This window comes from Carassius carassius, chromosome 17 (genome assembly GCF_963082965.1).
Source record: "Carassius carassius chromosome 17, fCarCar2.1, whole genome shotgun sequence".
Taxonomy (NCBI): domain Eukaryota; kingdom Metazoa; phylum Chordata; class Actinopteri; order Cypriniformes; family Cyprinidae; genus Carassius; species Carassius carassius.
In genome coordinates, this window is record NC_081771.1 from 23,915,552 (window position 1) to 23,938,284 (window position 22,733).

Sequence of the window (22,733 nt, forward strand, 5' to 3'; positions counted from 1 at the left end):
TTGTCCTAGTTCAAGCATTGTAACATGTAGCCCTATCTGGGCAATAAAATGACTGTTATCAGTTCCAAACTCCAAGCAAGTAACATCAACCAAAAGCACTTGCATATTTATCACCCTTTTCACTGATGCCAGAGTTGTCTTATTAGAGCACTAACAAGGCCACTGAACGCAAGAGCTCAAATGGCAGGCTGTCATAGCTTCCATCAAGATCCGCTGCTGGAACATTTTTTACAGCACACTTTGTTAAAAGGCTTTTCTAAAGGGGGTTGCACACAGGACTAGAAATGCTGTGCTGTGCTTTGCCATGCCACGTCTTTAAAATTCAAATACATTGTTCCACTTCAGGAACTCGAGCTGCGTCGAAATGATTTGGGGAATGCCTTTGGCGTGAGTGACTCTGAATATCATGTGTCAGCAAGCGCTCTGTGTGTGCATGTCATTCTGTCTTGTCAGTCTTATTTATTGTCGTTTGTCACTATTAGCTCCTCTAAAGTAGCAATAGTATGTCAAAGAGCAAAGCTAAGACTAGGCATCTGAAGGACAAATCAAAATCGCGTTTCAGATTGTGTGCTCCTCCCTGCTCTCGCTACATCACAGGTGGGGATACACACGGTCTGTGTGTGGTCTGCCTGGGATCAAAGTGCACTGTGTATGATTTCCAAATGCGGACACTTCGATCCCGGAAGGGCTCTCTTCGAGAGGGAGACTTCGCTGGGTTTGCCCACCCTTGTTCCCTAGATCTAGAGCTCGCTCTCGAGGCTTGGAAGCCCACTGACTGTGAACTCGCTGCTGCAGCTATTTATCTCAGAGGAGATTATTATTGTTTGTGTGACTAAGCGGCTCGCGCGCTGCCGAGACAACGTGTGTATTACATCATTTTCACGTGTGAAATGTGAATCTTACCACACTGACAGTGTTTACTTGTCTGGTTGACATAACTTATTGGTTGACTTATGCAGACATAATAACAACAAAACGTTGTGCATTTATAAAATAAAGATTTACAAACAAGGTGTGCTGTCTGCAGCCTTTGTCTGCAGTGATCTTCATTTAGACACGCGTCGTTAAAATGCTGTAACTCAATTTTCAATTTTTTTAGGCTACAAGCTCCAGTTCTCAAAAATCCCGGGAACCATTGTTCTTTATGTGTTTTATGGCCTTATTCAAGCGATTTAACATTTTTAGTTTTTCACTAACCACGCATAACATTTTTTTCTCAAAAATACAATCATGTACATGCATGCATTTCACATATTATTATAGCCCAGTTTGTGCTGATTACAGTGAGATTAGACTTTACCCATTTAGATATTTATAAGAAACTGAAAAAAGCACAAATGTCAGGGCATGACAAAACTTCTCCAGGCCCCAAAAATACCCTTAGACTCCAGAGGGTTAACCCACTCCACCTTATAGGTTTACGTTGCAGCCGTTGTGGCTTACCGTATCCCTTTCGGTGATCAATCAGTGGGTAGACACCCCCTAGTGACACGTTTCCTTCATGGTGCGCTGAGGCCTCCAGTACGGTCCCGTTTTCCCCCATGGGACTTGGTTGTGGTTTTAGAGGCTCTTTGTAAATCTCCATTTGAGCCAATTCAAGATATTTCAGATAGACATCTGACCTTTTAAACTGCCTTGCTACTGGCTGGTACTTCTCTAAAAATAGTTTTAGATCTTCAGGCCCCTTCGATGGCCCCTATCTACCTAGACATTGCGCCTGGCATGGCCAAAGTGCTATTATACCCTCAAACAGCTGGTTCCCTCTGTCACACCACAACCAATAGTACTGCAGGCCTTCTGCCCTCCTCGTTTCCAGGAGTCCGACCAGAAGAAGCTAATTGTATGTATCCAGCTCGAGCACTGGACACATATGTCCACAGAGCTGCCTGTGGAGAAAGACGGACCAACTGCCTGTCTGCTATGGTCCCCCCAAAGTTGGATTTTTCCTGCAACTAAGCGGAACCTTAGTCGTTGGATAGTTGAGGCTATCAACGTTACCTTTGAGTCCTCTGGTCTTCCCCTGCCATTGGGAGCCAGGGATCACTCTACATGGGGTATTGTGGCCTCAAAGGCCTTTTTTTGCAGGTTTATCCCTATTGGACATCTGCAATGCTGCCACCTCTGAATGTTAAATGATTAATCGCGACCAAAATAAATGTTTGTGTTTACATAACATGTGTGGGTTATGTTACAGGGTGAACGAGATGTGAGACATGCGGATCCATGTGCAAGGCTTTATTTACAAAGGCAGGGTCAATAAACAGGCAAGAGTCAGATAACAGGGACAGGGATATCACAGGCAAGACAAAGAATATTCCTAGGGCTAGTGTGGATTTTCGATTGACAAACAGTATCCAGAGGGCTTGACAAGAGGGGTAATCCAATAACACGAGCAAAAGTCCAGACGAGGTGCAAGCACAGACCAAAACAGCTAGACAAAGTGTTAATCCAAGAAATACAGACAGAAGGTCAGGAAACAGACAACAAGGTAACACAAAGTGGCTAGACTAAAACTAAAACTGGGAACTAGGACCAAGAACTAGGAATGGCTCTATAATGTAGCTATTACTAGAAGAGTGATATGCACTAAACAATACTCTGCAGATTAATAAGGATCTGAGTAAGTGTAATATAGTAATATAGTGTGTGTGTGATTGGTTACAGCTGTGTGTAATCAGTGCAATGGATGATGGTAAATGTAGTCTGCAGCGACGTGTAATGTGTAGTGAGAGAGTCAATATGATGGACGAGTAACCTCTGGTGGCGATCGGACAGAAGTCTATGGACAGGATTTGTAACATGGGTACTATATTTATCATGTAAATGCACACACATACATGTATATATTTTAAAAATAGTTACATGGATGTGTGTACATTAATATATTAATAATACATATGCACAATACATACATGTCTGATTTCTGAGCATCCAACAAGTTATACTGTTGATGATTCCAATTCCATTTTATCATCTACCTTGGATATCCTTGCTCCTATGAAGGAACGTGTTGTCTCATTCACAAAATCATCTTCTTGGTATACAAATGAGCTTAGGGCACTCAAGGTTAAAAACAGGCAACTTGAGCGGCAATACAAAAAAAATCAAGCTTAACAGTTCACAAGCTTATGTATGATGAACGTTTAATTCAGTACAGTGAGGCTCTTAAGGTGGCAAGAGCTGAATAATATTCACGTATTATAAGTAATGATGCTGCAAATCCAAACAAGATTTTTAAGACTATTAACAAAATTTTAAAACCTAACAAGTTACTCACATGTTGTTCTGTTCAGCAGTGTAACAAGTTTCTTAATTAATAAAAAAAAAAATTTTTGAGGATAAAATTGAATCTATAATCATCTGTAAGTCTATTGGTTCTCACCCCAGCTTTGTGCTCCCTGAGGTTCTTCCACCAAGTATTCCTATGGTTTTGTTCGCTAGTTTTGCAACAATTACCACTGATGACATCTCAAAATTAGTGTTGACAATGAACTCAACCACATGTATCCTTGACCCTATTTCAACTACTGTTCTAAAGGGATGTCTGTCGACAATCAGTTCCTTCATATTAAATATTGTTAACACTTCTCTTATTACTGGGATTGTTCCTTGTGAACTTAAGGTCACAGCTATCACACCAGTTCCTAAAAAGCCTGGATGTGATACCTCTTATCTAACAAATTACAGGCACATTTCAAATCTTCCTTTTTTGGCTAAAGTCCTGGAATGTGTTGTTATGCAACAATTGCATTCTCATTTGTCTTTAAACAACCTTTTAGAGCCTTTCCAATCTGGGTTTAGGTCGGGCACAGTACTGAGACCGCTTTGGTTCGCGTTATCAACGACCTCCTGGTCTCAGCTGACTCTGGTGCCTCTACCATTTTGGTTTTGTTAGACCTGAGTGCAACATTTGACACATGTCACTCTATATTACTTAATAGACTAAAGAGTTGGCTCGGTATCTCTGGCACTGTTTTTGAATGGTTCAGATCATACCCCACAAATAGATCCCAGTTTGATGTTCTGGGAAATAACAAATCAGACATTAGTCAGGTCCAATATGGAGCCCCTCAGGGTTCTGTTTTGGGACCCATACTATTTAGCATTTATATGCTTCCTCTGGGGAAATCATTAGAAAACCCGGTCTTGGATATCATTTTTATGCTGATGATACCCAAATATACATTAGTTCGAAGTCTGATGTTACAGTTTGTTCTGGAATCCTTTCTGAATGTTTGCAGGACATAACAGTATGGATGCTTCACAACTTTCTAAAATTAAATAGCTCTAAGACTGAGGTTCTTCTTATTGGCACACCAGCAGCCATCCAAAAAAGTAGCAGTTTTAATTTGACACTGGATAACAGCTCTCTACTGCCGTCTATACAAGCTCGTAACCTTGGCGTTGACATTAGGAGTGTTACTAAATCAGCACTTTATCATCTCAGAAATATTGCTAGGCTTAGGCCTTTCCTTTCTACGTCTGATACTGAAAGGCTCATCCATGCTTTTATCACTTTGAGAATTTATTACTGCAATTCTCTTTACACTGGTCTATCAGCAAAATCTATTAAACGGCTTCAATATATCAGAACTCAGAAGCACGTGTTCTCACTCACACAGCCTCATGGCAGCACATCAGTGTAACATCACCTCTGTAACTTGAACTGGCTTCCAGTTCAATCACGTATTGAGTTTAAAACGTTTGTTTTAACTTATAAAGCTGTGCATGAATTGGCTACTTCTTACGTTTATGATTTAGTTACCCCTTACATGCCTTCTCGTCCTCTTCGCTCTGCTAATACTCTTCTTCTTTATCAGCCCCACTCCAGATTAAAAGCTATGGGACAGAGACCCTTCTCTTGTGCTGCTCCAAGGTTATGGAATACACTTCCTTTTGAATGTTCGAAGTACTCCTACACTAAGTACTTTTAAGAAATTGTTGAAAACCCACCTCTTTAAAATTGCTTATCATGATTAAGCTGTTGATTAGGGTTTTGATTTGATTTATTTTGCTGTTTTATATTGTATCATTGGTTTTTACATTGTTGTAGTTCTTTGGGTGTGAGAAAAGCTCATTATAAATAAAATGTATTATTTTTATATTGTGTAAAAACGTTTGGATATGATTAATCATTTGATATAGGATATAATGGTGTGCTTCAATGTCATTGACCAGTGAATTTCACTGATTTATTATATATTTGGTATTATTCAGAAAAAGTTGTTTCCCATTGCATCAGCTACTGACACAATGTCGAGTTAAATGAAATTGAAATTAAAGGCAAACTAGATGATCAGTCATTATCTCCATTCAGTTCATTTTTCATATGTTCTCTGCGACTGTCTTACCTCATCAGGCCTAACAGTCTTTTTCAGTGAAGTCTCAGATACTGATCTCCATCAATGAAACTGCACACCTTGTTTTTTTTTTTGTCATGGTGATATTTCTGTTTCTTTGCCTACTTTTAGTATCAAGTTTGGATGTATGAAATATAAAGAGCATTACAGCTTGCATCCAAGTAACATGCTTGTCATAGTCTTGTTGTGGTCAAATGGATTACTCTATTGCCAAATAGAACTGTAGTTCTAGCTCTGTTTTCTAATGTTCCTGCTAAATGTATTTTCATTAATCTTCAAAAAAACATGAAAGGGTTAACCCTAACCCTGATACAAAAGTTCCCAATCGATACTTCACTCGTACTCTGCCTGCTAAGATGCTATGGGGAAAAGTATTTTTTTTCTCCTGAACTGAACTGAAGTAACTCAGTATAACCTCATTTGTAAGTCACTTTGGATAAAAGCTGATAAAAGTCTGCTAAATGATTAAATGTAAATGTAAATAGCTGCATGGCCATTGGTTCGAGCCTATGGCCACAAAGCCGCCAGAACGGGTAGGGCCTTCAGGTTATGTAAGCTGGCACTTTGCTAAACTCCTTGCCAACATGGCTGCCTTCCTTGATGCTCCAATCACCCCCACCAGTCTGTTCGGGCCAGAGGTCGAAGGCTTCGCTGAGTGTTTCAAGAAGGCATAAAAGTCGTCATAACATACGACATTCCTGCCGGCTCAGCAGCCTGCGAAGACTGCCATCACCCAGCCAGCCAGGCCTGAGCCTTGATGATGTTCCCACTCGGCCAAACACTGTTTCCGAAGTGCCAGGTACCCTGTCCCAAGAGATCGCTGGACCCTGCACCTCAGGCATCATCCTGATCTACTGGACAGAAAGAGGAGGGGGCCAAGCCAGCCAGGCCTGAGCCTTGATGATGTTCCCACTCGGCCAAACACTGTTTCCGAAGTGCCAGGTACCCTGTCCCAAGAGATCGCTGGACCCTGCACCTCAGGCATCATCCTGATCTACTGGACAGAAAGAGGAGGGGGCCAAGTCTCGCTGCAGCAGGACAACCCCCTAAGCTGCCTCTCTTAAGTTGCCAATCACCCTGTCCAGTTCTGAGTGCAATCAGCGATGTGTTTGCTACTATTCGCTCAAAGACCCCCACGTTTCAGCGGGGTGGTCCCCACTTTGGTTCAGAGTAAGGACGCACACGTCTTGTGGTCTGAAGTGAAAAGTTGAAGTAAACAGCCAAATAAGGCAAAAAAACAAAACAGGAAAATTATTTTGGTAATTGCATGTGTTGTGCTTCAGCTCTGTCATTCTTTGTGGATGAATCTGATGACTTGACGTACACACCTGTGCCCATGGTTACAAGTGATCAACTTAGTGTGAATGTCACCAACAACATTAAAATTTACTCAATAAAAAAAGAAAAATAATACAATACCTACCACTACATATAGTAAGCTCAGCATTTTTTATGTATTTAAAAAATAGTTTTGAAGGTCCCACTTTAGTTTAGGGACCAATTACCACTATTAACTTGTTGCTTATTAGCAAGCATATTACTAGCAATAGGCTGTTTATTAGTAGTTATAAAGCACAAATTGTTGCCCTATTCTAAACATGACCTTATTTTAGAGCCCTTAAATTAGAATCCCATATCTAAAACTACCAACCTAAACTGATACCAACATAAACTTCTAGGAATGAAGCAAGCACTGGCAGGGATGCTGGAAGTATGGCCTCGGTCTCCCTACCAGGAGGTGAAAAGTTTCACACACCCATAACTTCCAACTCCGAGCAGGGGAGAGCCGTCTAGGAGGGAAATCCATGTCTGTACCATGGCATCCAGCCCCAATGGAGCTGGATGAGTCAGAAAAAGAACCAGAGGGGACAGTGCGATGTCTCTCGAGTTGCAAATAGGTCCACCTAAGCATGGCAAAAAATTATCCATATCTGTAAGTAAGTAAGTAAATTTTATTTATATACCACATTTAAACACAGCGTAGCTGACCAAAGTACTGAACAGAGTATTAAAAAAACAATAATAATAAATAAACATAAAATAAGAATAAAACAACATGGAAGACAATATACTAAAAACACAGTACTAAGATTAGATTAAAACGCCGGGAGAAAAGATATGTTTTCAGCCTCTTTTTAAAAATGATTATAGAAGGTGCTAGACGAATATCCAGTGGCAGCTGATTTCATAAGCGAGGGGCAGCAACTGAAAAAGATCTGTCGCCCTTGGTTTTTAAACGTGATCGAGGGACATATAAAAGATACTGATCAGCAGACCTTAATGATCTACTAGATGAATGTGGGATAATAAGATATTTTAAATAAGAGGGGGCTTGATCATTAAGAGCTTTAAAAACAAACAAAATAATTTTAAACTGAATATTGAAATGGACTGGGAGCCAATGGAGCGATGTTAAGATCGGGGTGACATGGCCAAATTTCTTTGCTCTGGTTAACATCCTTGCAGCTGCATTTTGAACCATCTGGAGACGAGAAATGGTTGACTGAGGAAGGCCTAAATACAAGGAGTTGCAATAATCTAAACGTGATGTGATAAAAGCATGAATGACCTTCTCCAAATCTTGAAATGACAAGAATGATTTTTTAGTTTAGTTTAGAAATAATCCGTAGCTGATAAAAACTATTTTTAACAACCAAATTTATTTGCTTGGTTAAGCATAATTCAGAGTCCAAGATGACACCTAGGTTCCTGACCTGAGAAGAAACTGATGGGAAATGATTGCCGAGTTCCTTAATAAGCACGTTTCTCAATTTCGGGGGACCAAAAACAATAATTTCAGTTTTAGCTTCATTAATTTGGAGAAAGTTATTTTTAACCATTTCTTGACATCATCAAGACAGTCCAACAACAGTTATATACTGTTAACTGTTATATTCCCTAATGGAAGCATATATAAGTTAAAAAGGAGCGGGCCCAAAATGGAACCCTGAGGGACACCACTAATAATAGGAGCTGAAGAAGAGAAAAATTTGCCCAATGATACAGAAAAGGACCTGTCTCTAAGATATGAAGTGAACCACTGTAAGGCAGTACCCTTGATACCAATCAAATGCTCTTAACGCCAAAGAAGTACATCATGATCAACTGTATCAAATGCAGCTGTAAGATCTAGTAGCATTAAAACAGCATTTTTACCAGCATCAACTGCAAGTAAAATATCATTAGATACCTTTAACAAAGCAGACTCTGTGCTATGATAAGCAGTGAAGCCAGATTGGAAAGGTTCCAATAAATTTGCTGAATTTAAAAACAGGATCAATTGTGATTGCACAACTTTTTCTAACTTTGACAAGAAAGACAGCTTAGAGATAGGGCAATAATTATTTAAAGTACCCTCATCCAAACCCTGTTTCTTAAGCAAAGGTTGAACAATAGCATGCTTAAAACAATTTGGCACTAACCCAAAGATGAATTTATCAATACTTGGATACTGGGGCCAATTTCAGAGAAAGATGCTTTTATAATCTCTGAGGGTAGGACATCAAGTGAGGTGGAAGTTATTTTCATTTGGTTGACCAGATCACCCAGATCCTTTAAAGAAACATGTTGAAAACTATAAAAGCATACCCGAGTAGCCAACAAATTCAAAGTCAGATCTGGGAACTGTAAAGTGAAGGAAGAACGGATGGCAATCACTTTGTTAGAAAAAAATGTTAAACATTTCTCACAAAGTTCAGCCGAGGGTTCCCCATGAAATTGGCAACTCGGATTAATTATTTAATTAATCGTGGTAAATAAAATCTTAGGCCTATGAAGATGTGTGGCAATTAAATCAGAAAAATACCTTGATCTAGCTAATTTTGCAGCATGCTGAAACTTGAACAGACAGTCTTTAAAAATCTCAAAGGACACAGTTGAACGATCATGCTTCCATTTCCTCTCCGCTTTACGACAGGCCTGTCTGAGAGAACGAGTATTATCATCAAGCCAGTAATAAGATTTTTGCTTTGGTTGTTTCAGTTTGAAGGGTGCAATGGCATCTAAAATGTTAGAACAAAATGTATAAAATAAAGTAATCAAGTCATCGGGCCCAGAGGAAGACTCGGCAGCATTTAAGATAGATAATTCAACAGCATTAGCTAGATAACATTCACTAAACTGAGAAGCAGTAAGTGAGTTTATAAAACAGGAGTAGTAGCCAATAGGCGTAATTAACACACCAGAGCTTACAGCAGGGACATTAAAAAAAATCTGCTTGTGATCAGAGAAGGAAGCATTTTCAATATTAACATTATCAATACATGTCCCATATGACAATATAAGGTCGAGAGTATGATCAAGGACATGTGTTGCTTGATTTATGTGTTGACTTAGACCAAAGGAATCCAAGACATTACAAAATTCAGCAACAAAGGGTCGACCTGGGCAGCATAAATGTACATTAAAGTCACCTAAAATTAACATATGATCATACAGAGGCAAGATAAAAGTTATGAATTCTGAAAAATCGCTAATAAAAGCACTGTTCAGGTTAGGTGGCCTATAAATCAAGGCACAGAATAAAGTGGAAGTAGTAGATTCTAACATGGCACACTGAACCTCAAATGACGAATAGGCTTTAACGGAAACTGTCCGTACATTAAGTGTCTGTTTAAAAACCATAGCAACCCCACCGCCCTTGCCAGCGGACCTTGGGGTACTAATAAAACTATAGGTCGGCGGACAGAGTTCCTCGAATACTGTCGATTCACCAGCACTGGTCCAAGTCTCTGTCAAAAATAAAATATCCAAATCATGACTGGTAGAAAAGTCATTTAAAATAAAATTTTGTTGCTCACCGACCTAGCATTTACTAGAGCCATATTCAGATGAGATTCAGGTAACGAGGGCAGATCTATTTGAACAAAATCTAGTTGGCGAAGATTTTAACAGTTTATTCCTCTGTGGCGAATCCGTGATCGCGGAGGGGCAGAGCAGACCGACGAGCGAGAGAAATCCAGGAGAATAGGCAGATGAAAAACATATCTATAATCCCATGAGCGTCGCGTCAAGTGAAGTCCTTCCAAGTTTAAAGTATCTAAGGGAAACAAGCAATTGTCCGTCTGATTCTCACTCGAACACCACCACGATTGCCTCTCTTTCTGCGGCACTTCCTTACAAAAGGAACGCAAGGTAACCAGCGAGTGCACTCTAACGCGGGCTGGTTGAACGAGGATTGAAAGCGAGAATACAGAGCAGGACAAAATGGATGAAATCCCATACAGTTTTTGATGTTGAGCAAAACTTGGCGATCATAGGTCAACACTGAGTCTACACGACACCAGTGCGCCACCATGGAAAATAAGAACAGCACCGATGCCAGACGAGCAGGACGAGCAGCTGCAACAGGTGCATCAGACTGTGAGAGACGGCATGCCGACAGGTACACTGGCGCCATCTTGGTTTGCTTTTGTTTGTCTGCTTCACTACCTCGGTGCGAAGCCTCCATTCCCCAGGCCTCGACCACTGCCACTGCCTGGGACCATACAAGGATCTGGTACACTAGTTTGTACATTTATTTATGGCATGAGCGCAGACCTCCTTGGTGGTTGATATAATAGACCACCACTCTGTTGTCGGTGTGCACCAACACATGGTGATCTCTTAGGTCTGGGAGAAAGTGTTTTAGTTCTTTCTTTGCGTTAAGTCTTAGCCCCAGCTCTTTCGTGTAAGCAAGAACGACATCTTAATGTCGAACCGCCATCTGCTCTGACAGAGCTAATATCAACCAATGTGGTTGAGTTGTGAAAGTGTGGGTTGAGTTGTGAAAGTATGCGAGCATGCTGAACTTCAGTCCACCGACTGAGCAGTTCAAAAGATGTAGATCTAAAATGGGACGCAACCCTTAATCCTTCCTCAGAACAGTGAAGTACCAGCTGTAGGAATCAGACTCTGCTACGCAAGGAGGGACCAGCTCGATGGCCTCCATCCACAGAGAGTGTCTGCTTCTGTTCCATTACCAGAGTCTGCTCTGGGCCCACCAGGGTGGGAAAGGCTCTGTTGAATTGAGACGGAGGAGAACCGAACTGGATTCTGTGGCCTCTCAATACAGTGTGCAGGACCCACTGAGACACATTTGGCAGTAGTTTTCACTGCCAAATAGTCTACTAAGGGAATCAGCCTCTCGAGACAAATCTCTGTTGTCATCAGAGCAGTTAGCTCGGTGCCCTGAAGTGGTGCACCGGCAGGAGTTGAGATAAGCACTCGCTGGAGACCACTACGCCTTGGACACCGGCAGGGTTAGCAGACTGATCTCCTGAGGGGACTGAGGAGAGACCTCACCATGTAAAGTGGTGTACACGGCTATTCGCCAGGTAAATTGGGACTGCTCCCACACAGCAGCCCTTGCTGACCAAGATTTAAAAATTTTTAAGAGCCCCTGTATATCTAACTTCTCATAATCAGATAAATATTTCATTTGATTTTTCAGAATTAAAAGTAGTCAATATGTTGTGCAACTGACGAGTTTATCAACACGGGGGGAAGGACCACTGCGCGGGCTTCAGAAACCCTGAGAGCAGGCACCGGATCTGGTTGTTGAGGAAGAAGATAGGAACTCACCCGTCTACATTTCCTTCACCAGATAGGAAAACAAAACTCACGAGTACAGCCACTGCTCCACCTCCGTGAAAGAGGAGCTGGCACTGCAAGAAACGCCAGTGAAGGCTCGCTCCTCGAAGAGAGCCTGAGAGTGAAGGAAAGCAGTAACAAGTGCTTGCCACGTGGGCCGTCAACTTGCTCTAGAACTAATTCTGATTGAAGGTTTAATGCATATCCGGTCTTTTACTTGTGCTTTTGAATTTATCAGGATTTGGTTTAAATTTGTGTCTAGCTCCATGCTCAATCTGACTTCAATTTTAAGTCATCACTAAATTTAGGCAATGTTTCTAATTAAAAACAGATCACAAAGGTCGACTATTTATTAATGTAGATTTTTTTTTTTATTATTATTCCAGACTCACCATACTTTCATTTATGCATTCACTGGGGACCTAATGTCTCTTTTAAGCCTTATGAGGATCTTACGATCACAAACTTCCCAGTCTGATCGTAGTCAGAGGGTGTAGGTAGACTAATACCTGTTTTACCTGCTACTTACTGCTTGCTTATGACAAAAAAGTGTCATAGTCTTTTCCTGTACAACTTTCTAACACCAGTGATAGACAGAAATCAGAAGGTCTCCGATGAAGTGCCTACTGCTCCTTTCATTCATGAGCCTTCAGTTTGACCTATCCTGGCCATAGATTTACAGTAATAAAAGCCTCCTCACAGTTTACTGGTCATAATGGTTTTAGGAGAGTTCAAAATAAATCAAATATAACATTTTATTATTAGTCAGGTAAAATTGTATCATGCCAATTACATGATGAAACAATTAGAACCCAATTTAGAAAGGATAATGCAACCGTGAATCACATTGTAGCTGCGTGGCAACCCTGGGAATAGCCAAGTGATCCAAGTAAGATACAAACTAATTTAACATATAATCACAAATGTAACAGTTATCCTAATTTAACACTAGACACACGGTCTAAAATGCATAGTATTTATAACCTTTTACCTAGGAACACTTACAGCAAAGCAATCATGTGTTTTAGAGAATAAACGTAACTAGCCTATGTGCACATGTAGTAGCACAAACAACTATACAGTGTGTTCTTTGGACACAATGTTTAAAAAAATTACACTTTTGACTAAAAATGAAATGCATATCTGACAGCAGGCAGACACACAGCAGTATGTGAACTCTAGTGCAGAGCTCCATATTCACATACACTGGGTGGGGGGTTCTGATTACAGAATCCCAAATGACAATAATGCCACTTTGCTTATATTCTCAGATAAGAAACAAAGAAATATTCAAATCAATTGTAAAAACATTAAAGACCTTTTGGTTTGTTAGGTTCTCGTGACCCAGGGTCGCAACTGGTTGGAGATACATAAACATTCTCACAGACCCTAAAGGGGTCACAGCCCCTCCTCAGCAGAACAGAATTCTACAAAAGTTTTCAATCTTATAATAATAGAAGTGGCTTTTGTGAAATTGAGACCAATTTACCAATCGCACAAAGACCTTTAGAACAGTACCAAACATGAAGGGGTTAAGGTCATTAATTCTTAAGATATAATAAATGCAGTTTGCAAGTCTGACAACTTGAGTTTTTAACACTTCTATGTCATGCCCAGGGGGATAGGAGGGGGCCTAAGGATGGGTGAAGGGAGGGATGAGCAAATGGTCTTTATCCAAGATCTTCCTGTCAGACTAGAAAGTTTATTGTTTTGTTGCATTGCATGTGTGTTATGAGAGTTCCTGAGTTTCGGCATCACAATGAATTATTTTCACAAGGAAATAATTTCACTCCTTACACTTGCTCTATTATTGCGTTTCCTTCTGAATTATATGTTGTGAGGAACTTATGCTCCTCTGTTCATCCGTGAGTATATTGCTGTTTCCTTTTTTATGAGATATGCTCTTTGCACTTTCCTTGTTTTTCTGTCTTGTGCACTGATACCCCATTTGTAGCATCCCCTGTTGACAATTTTGACATGCATACCTTCAGTATGTGTTTTTTTTTTTCTTTATTGAATGACACCCTCACTTCTACTGCTCACCCCCTCATCTGTAATATGCTTTTTGTTAATCCCTTCTTTGCTTATAGCTCAGGCCTGGTTATACCACCATTTGAGCACCTTCATGGGCATGTCACATATAACCTCTGCATGTTGAGCCTGCAAATCCATCACATTTTTGTTTGCTTTCTCCATTGGTCTGTTTCTTAAAATAAACTTGTGCTCAATGTGGCCATTGCTTCTTATACAGACTAGAATCTCTCAGTACATTTCTATTGATTTGTCTCCATAATTGCAGCCCTGTTTTAATTTCTTTAGAGGTTTTATTTTTATTTTATTTTTTATTTTTTTTCTGGACCAAACATATTTATCCTTATGCTATACATCTTAATTCTAACTAAACAAAATCGATTTCCATCTTGCTACAACACTAAGATTTATTTGCCTGACTGTCGAAAACCATCATACTGCCTACCATGCTATCTTCTTTCCCTTGCTTAACAGCTTGACTTCAGTGTTTTCACACATTAAACTTGTACTGGCCTCACTAAACGTATGTGTATTTAGCTATCCAGCGCGTATAAACAGCCAGGTGAGGTGAAAAAAGAAAAGAGATGATGCTTTATCCCGAGGTCCTTTTTCTCCTCTCCTTTATTTTACACACAGCAGTGCAAAAACAAGCTGTAAAACTGTAAACACAAATAAAAGTACCTATTAACTCAAATTGCCTTCTTCAATCATTTCCAAAACCAAATGCAACACATACATCGTTTTCTACTAAGCATGAGCCGCCATTACACGGGAAACAGAGGAATCTATACTTCGCGACAACACTTTAATTTTCTTCTTACACATCTTAAGAAAACGACTAATATAAAACGCCTTATATTACACACAGTGTTACTCACCGGCATTGCCCCGAGGAAAACACAACTGAGCGGGGTTTAAAGAAACTTGACAGCAGAATTTACACAACACGGAGTACAACTCGCTCTGGAAAAGTCGTGTACTAACTGAACACTAATCTCATTCCAAACGAGAATACAAACGAGAACACAACAGGAAATAGAAACTGTACACCAAAACATGCCGCTACCACAAGTGTTCGGTAGATGGCGTTAACACACTGCAAATAACTAAAGAATGATCACTAAAGGGTAACTAAACCCCTGGTCAGAGCCTGACTCCACCCACTGGCAATATTTGAAAAATGCTGAAAAGTGGGCAGAGCACAGCGGAGATAGAAGGGATGAACCGAGGGCGGGGCTGAGCGAGTGGGGCGTGAACCTGAGACCTGCAGTGACGGATTGATTGACAGCTGCTGTCAGAGTCGCTAAAATGGAGAGTGACTGTAGTGACGCAAGTAGCTTTGCAACAGAGCGTTCATTTGAAGTAGAGGACTTTTCTCCCCCACCTTCACCTGAAGTGGAGGATGTCGAGGTGTCTGTTCATATCAATTCGAGCCGCTGGCTCAAACTGCACTCTTAACTCCCGCACTGCGTCGCTTTTCAGCGCGAGCTGTGTGGAGAAGCCCATTTCCACCTCCATTGTGTTGGAGAAGCAATCCCGCGTAAAATGCAGTTTGCACACTCAAGCAATAGGCAGGAACTCGCGGTCTTTCAGGCCAAGTGCATGCAACCACTGGCGCCTAATTTTAAAGTCTGCTGGAAAACTATGCAGTCCAGCAGTGCTGTCGCAACCAGCAACACTACACCTACGTACCATCCACTGTACTAAATACAGATAAATCTACGCCAACTTGAAGCTATCCTAACTGATGCAATACTATGCTACTAACTGACTATGCTTCAAACAATACTAACGTTACACTAACAACTATGCTAATTAACTACATAGGCTACACAAAATAATCTAAATTACTATATAAATGCTATGCTAAAAAGATGCTATAATAGTTTATCATGGTCGTTTTGAATACTCGCAATTCCAACTCCTGACTCACTACAGTGATTTCTTCTTCTTCTTCTGTTGTTTTAATGGCGGTTGGCAAACCACTACAGTGAATTTGACGGAACAAGATGGTTTTATACTGCCAAGGGCGTGGTAGCTCGTACCAAGGGGCGTGTTGAGCTGGAAACTGCTTACGTCACCTGCCACCGCTTACGTCACTTGCCACCGCAACATCCAATAGGAAAAATCAACTGCAGTAGCCACCGTTCAACCTGAAGAGGGCAGCACTCAGACGTTTTTACACCATATATTGTAGAATTAAAACACTTTATACTCAAATGTCAAAAAAGTTACTCGAATCAATGAACAGCACTAATAAAGCCCCAATCTTACAGATCATTAACTAAAAAAAGTTGGTTTAGGGTTTAGTTACTCTTTAAGACCAACACAAAACTTAATCTTTCTGCTTTAGTGACTCTCTCTCTCTCCCTCTCTCTCCCTCTCTCTCCCTCTCTCTCTCTCTTTCTGTCAAAGTGCATGCTGGGAGTGAAAGGAGCGAGGTGAGGGCGATTGTGTTTGTAGCTGCTTGCTAAAAACCTTTCTATTTTTCTTTCTTTTTGTTTGTGTGTTTGTCTTTTATGTGTTGAATTGTTTGGCTGTTTAGGAGTTAGGGGTGTTTCACAATGAGTTTTGATAATTTAACCCGCCGCCATGGAGTGAAGGTGGAGTCTAAAATTAACATGGAGCAGTGTTGTTTAGCGGTGGGAGAGATTGTGGGACATGACAATATTGTTTCCGCATCGCGCATGAACAGTGCAGTTGTTATTTTTTTTAAATCAGTTGAGAAGGCAAATGAAGCTGTACAAAGTGGTGTAGTGTTGAATGGTTCACTCGTGCCGGTTTTACCTTTGAGTAGCCCGTCTAAAAAGGTTATACTGTCCAACGTACCTCTGTTTATCAAAGATGAAGTATTGATACAGAAATTATCTCGTTATGGAAAACTGGTCTCTTCTATCAAAAAAATTCCTCTTAGGTGCAAGTCACCATTGGTAAAACATCTAGTCTCATTTAGAAGACATGTTTTCATGGTGCTGAAAAATGGAACTGATGAGATCGATTTGATTTTCAAGTTCAAAATTGATGGTTTCGAATACACAGTATTTGCAACATCTGATACTACAGTTAAGTGTTTTATTTGCGGAAAAATCGGACACCTCGTTCGTGATTGTCCTAATAAAAAGTACAGTACATGTACGAGCACAAACTCCGAGAAAGCCGGTTCTGCTCCAGCTGAGATCGTGACGGTGATTGACGCGGTGACTGCCGGTGCGTCTCCGGTGGAAGCCGCTGAACACGAGCCGATTGCAGCTGTAGCTGCGGAGGTTGAAACTGATAAAACAGAGACGTCGAGCAAAAATGATACTCTTCTGGTGTCTAATGAACAGTCTGAACATCTTTGAAACGTTAGTGTGGCAGACGCTGATGAAATGGATGTCGAAGACAATGATGTTGAATTTGAGGAGGTCGAATCTGTCTTTAAAATCCCAGTTAAAAGAAAGAAAAAAGCTGTCAAGCAAGTCAAACAAGTTAAGAAAGATGATGGTGTTAGTGAGAATGTGGGTTCAGACAGTGAAAGAGATTCCTCTGATTCAAATAAGTCCCAGTGTTCTAATCTGTCGTTTAGTTCTCAAAATGAAAACTTGATTTGCTTGTATAGAGCTGAGGACAGTAGCAGATTTCTGCAAGATACAAAGGGAATGAAAGGAGTGCGAGTTGAAGATTTTTTCCCTGGTTTTAAACAGTTCATGAATGATGTAAGTTATCTAATGAAAGAAGGTGCTTTTCAAGATGTAGAGGTTTTCCGTCTTAGGAAACTTGTGAACAAACTTAAAAAAAAAAAAATTTATCAAGGATGATGAAGCTGTTAACTTCTAAAATTCTGTCCAAAATGGTTCTTTTGGCAACCTTTCTGGGGTTTTTTTGCTCTGGTCTCTAGAATAAATATGGCAAATTTTAAAATCGGAACTTTAAATTTAAATGGTGCCAGAGACAGTCATAAAAGAATGATGTTATTTGAGTTTATTAGACAAAAGCAAATTGATATTGTGTTTCTACAGGAAACACAAAGTGATTTTAAAAATGAGACTGACTGGAGAAAAGAATGGGATGGACAAATTTGCTTAAGTCATAAATCATCTATTGGTGGAGGGGTTGCTGTTTTATTTTCAAAACATTTTTTACCTTTATCTTGTGTAGTTGATGAAATAATTGGAGGTCGGTTTTTAAAAATTAAAATAATTTTTGAGAAAACTACTATGGTGCTTATAAATTTATATGCACCTAATAAAGGATTAGAAAGAGTTCTTTTTTTTAAAAAAGGTAGATACTGTTTTGAAAGATTTAAATCCAGAAGAGTTGTAATTCATTGGTGGAGATTTTAATTGTACCATTAATGATAAGTTGGATAGGAATCATATAGAACCACATATTGCTTCTCAGAAATCACTAAGACAACTAATTGAAACTCACGATTTATGTGATGTATGGAGAAGTATGAATCAAGATGTCAGACAGTATACTTGGGCTCATAGCACTGAACATTCTATCTCTTTAGCACGACTTGACAGAATATATAGTGTTCAGCATCAACGTAATCTTTTCAAATTTTGTAAAATTATTCCAGTGGGGTTTTCTGATCACAGTTTAGTTTTGTGCAGTGTTTTAATTAAGTGTGTAAAGTTTAAGAGTGCATACTGGATCTTTAATACTTCATTGTTAAGTGATAAAAAATTTATAGATGATTTTAGTTTTTTTGGGGAAGTTTTTAAACAGCAAAAATATTTTTATGTTTCTTTGCAACAATGGTGGGATTGTGGTAAAGTTCTTATAAAAGATTTTTGTCAAAAGTACACTCAGAATGTTACTCGTGACATAGCCCATTCAATGAAGAATTTAGAAACTGAGATTGTTGCTCTACAGGATATAATAGCTTCTACAAAAAGTAAAAAGCATATTGATGAATTGAAGAGGAAAAAAGCAATGTTGATAGACCTGTTGGGGGTTAAAGCACAAGGAGCTTTAGTTCGCTCACATTTTCAATCTGTGGTTCAAATGGATGCTCCTTCAAAATTATTTTTTAATTTGGAAATGAAAAAAGGTCAGAGTAAAATTATTCATTCCTTATGGTCAGCTGCAGGACAAGAATTCACTGAGCCTGCTGATATACCTAGCTGTGCTGTTGATTTTTATTCTGACCTTTATAAATCTGAACTTGTGGAATGGGGTGCAGATGCTGATCGTTTCTTGGAAGGACTGCCAAAGGTGGATGAAGAGTCCAATAATGAACTACAACGGACTTTGTCATTGCAAGAGCTTCATACTGCAACGATGAGTATGGAGAATGGTAAATCTCCAGGAATTGACGGGCTAACTGTTGAGTTCTATAAGACTCTATGGCCCATCATAGGAGAGGATTTGCTGGCTGTTCTTGATGACAGTCTGAAAAGAGGACTATTGCCACTGAGCTGCAAAAGAGCAGTCATCACATTGTTGCCTAAAAAAGGTGACCTTCAGTTTATCAGAAATTGGCGCCCTGTTTCCCTCTTGTGTTCAGAATATAAAATTTTGTCTAAAGCTTTGGCCATAAGACTTAGTAAAGTTTTAAGCCAATTGATTAATTCTGATCAGTCTTATTGTATCCCTAACAGGTCTATTTTGGATAACATTGCTTTAATTAGAGATGTTTTGGATGTTTCTAATCTCTTGGGAATTAACTCTGGGTTGATTTCTCTCGATCAAGAGAAAGCTTTTGACACAGTTGAACATCTGTTTTTATGGAATACTTTAGAGGCTTTTGGTTTTAGCCCTTCTTTTATATCAATGATTAAGGCTATGTACTGTAACATTGAGAGTGTTCTTAAGATTAATGGTGGTTTGAGTGCTCCATTCAGAGTTCAGAGGGGAGTTAGGCAGGGATGTGCTATGTCTGGTATGCTGTACTCCCTTGCTATTGAACCCTTATTTCAAAAGTTACGAGATCATTTAAAAGGTCTGGTTTTCCCTTTTAGTAATAATCCTTTATATCTTTGTGCCTATGCTGATGATATTATTGTTTTTATAAATGGAAAGGATGATGTAGATAAGTTAGAAAAAAATTGTTGATTATTTTAAATGTATTTCTTCTGCTAAAGTCAACTGGGGAAAAAGTGAAGCTCTATTAGTGGGAAATTGGAGTGGAGAGCTTCCCACTTTACCTGGAGGATTGTGTTGGAAAAGAGGAGGGTTAAAATATCTTGGGGTCTATCTGGGAAATCTGGTGAACTTTTTTTGAGACAATTATCATTGTGCTCCTCAAAGCATGCTGTTTTTGCCCAAGGAGGAAGGAGGTCAAGGATTAGTAAATCACACAAGCAGAAGAGCCACCTACCATCTCCAGTACATACAAAAACTTTTAATGGGACCTTACTCGCTTGCATGGAGACCATTGGCATTAAGCATCTTGAGAAGAGTGGGTAATATGCAAATGGACTTAACATTGTTTTTAATGGATCATAAAAAGTAAAATTTTACTGGAATTTCTGCTTTTTATCAAAGCTTGTTTAAAGTATGGGGTCTTTTTAAAAATCTGTGGATGAAACCAGCAACTTCTCTCTATTGGTTGTTGGAAGAACCACTTATTTTTGGAGCCCGGTTTGATATTTCTGGAGAAGATTTTCCTGGGTTAACAGATTTGTTATTGAAAAAAAAGATTTTTAAACTAAAAAACATCAGGATATGATTTACAAAGACCTGATCAAATTGCAACCCTTTTAGGGGTTAGATCAGTACGCTTTGCTAAGAGGTTTCTTGATAAATTGACTGAGATTCTAACTGATGAAGAGAAGATACTTTTAGAAGAGTTTGGTGCAGGGACTTTAATCCCTGACAGTAAAGATCTTTTTCCAGATATTGAAATTTCCACTGCTATAGATGAGTCTTGTTTTAATAGCCCTCTGTTAAACCTGGGAATTAATAAACAAATTGATTTTTGTACAGTTGAAGGAAAAATGCTGTATAAATGTATTGTGAAAGTTATTCATCAATGGAATCTAAGTATTAAAACAGACACAGTATGGAGAGAAAAATTAGGGATTAATTCTGAAATTAAGCCTGTTTGGAGAGCAATTTACAAACCACCATTAACGAAAAAAACTTGTCGATTTACAATGGCGAATTTTACATGGAGCGATTGCTGTGAATGCCTTTGTATCTATTTTAAACCCCACTGTAAGTGACAAATGTCCCTTTTGTTTGGAACGAGAGACCATATTTCATTGTTTTATGGAATGTAAGTGACTTGACCCTCTTTTTGACTTGTTAAAAGTTATTTTTGATTTCTTTTAACATTTGTTTTATAAAGCAGGATTTTATTCTTGGTTTTTTTTATAGTCCAAAACAAAAGTCAAAATGTCATGTTATTAATTTTATTGTGAGACAAGCAAAATATGCTATCTATATTACTAGGAGAAATATGATAGAGGAGAAGTCAGGTCAAGATGTTGTATTTATTTTTAAAAATATGGTAAAAACAAGAATCCTTATTGATTTTAATTTTCATAGATTAATGAGTACAGTGAATGTTTTTGAAATTCAGTGGTGTTGTAATGCTCTATGTTCAGTTGATGAAGGAAACATTGCGTTTATAAGAGAGTTGATGTAAATGTGTATTTTATTTTAATTTCCTGTTTGATTGTGTAAAGTGTTGTAATGTTTGAAGAACAATTGTCTTAATAAATAGATTGTAAAAAAAAAAATCTCTCTCTCTCTCTCTCTCTCTCTCTCTCACCCTCTCTCTCAGTCAGGATGTGAAGCTATCCCTTGCAAAAATATATTGTCTGGCAAATTCTTGTGGTAAACTTATAGTGAACAAATTAATATTTTCACATGCAAATGTGCTTTGTGGCAAAATGTTTGCAGCAAATTTATGGCAGACAATTGTGGCAAGCCTCTGGTGAACATGATGAGTGCAATACAGGTGCTTCTACTATTTGTTGCAAATTCAAGGTATTTTTTGTGTCATTGTTATATATTTAAACCTTCAGTTATCTCTGATATATATATAATTCAATATTAAAATGTATATTTTAATAAAAATAAAAAAATATTGTACCCTTAACCATTAAATTATATAAATTCATCCATTTACTTGTTTTCTATTCACTTATCCTATAAAGCATGACTACTCCCCTACAGGTATAAGTTCACTTCTTTGTTGAAATCCGCACCTTTCATTTTCAGATGATCTGAAAATGAATTGAAAAAGAGAGTGAAACTAAACTGTATCATGGAGTAACACAGAACATTAAGCATGTTTTATTCATTTCATTGCTCAGACTTTATTAATTTTAATGTAAATCCTGTTGATGTCTTGCCATACAGATCACATGATTCTTAAAGTCCCTCCATGAGTTTGTGAATGGTGAAGCCTGGGCCTTCATGCTGGAACCACTCAAGAGTTGTTACAAGCCATGTTTTTAAGACTGCCAATGACTTCAGTATCAGGGGCAGGCTTCATTCTCTTTCAGGATCAACTGGTAAATAAATGAGTTTCTAAATGATCTATATATACAGCTGATACAGAATATGAGCATGGATATTCATCTAATCACATCTAACATCATCAGCAGGCAGCATATTTACATACATTGAAATTAAGACCTCACTATTTCCTCTAAGTAAATATACAGTATAGGAAAGAAAAATAGAAACAGATTAAATAAGATTCAAGTGTAAATTGATAGATTCAGTCATGGTCAAATATATTGGCACCTTTGGTAAATATGATCAAAGAAGGCTGTTACAATCTGTATTGTTTATCTTTTTTATATTTCCTTTTTTTATCACAACAAAAAC

At 38.8% G+C, this 22,733-nt stretch overlaps 1 protein-coding gene across 8 annotated transcripts in view; it reads left to right on the forward strand.

Moving 5' to 3' along the window:
- The window catches only part of tns1a (tensin 1a), a 136,333-nt gene that overhangs the window by 63,142 nt on the left and 50,458 nt on the right, over positions 1-22,733 (forward strand). Inside the window, exon 2 of one of the 8 annotated variants that reach the window (XM_059571326.1) lies at positions 22,260-22,414. The exons of the other annotated variants lie outside the window; for them this stretch is intronic. Coding sequence (XP_059427309.1) covers positions 22,297-22,414 — 118 coding nt within the window. The 5' untranslated portion in view covers positions 22,260-22,296. The remainder of the gene's footprint in view (positions 1-22,259; positions 22,415-22,733) is intronic. 8 annotated transcript variants of the gene reach the window in all.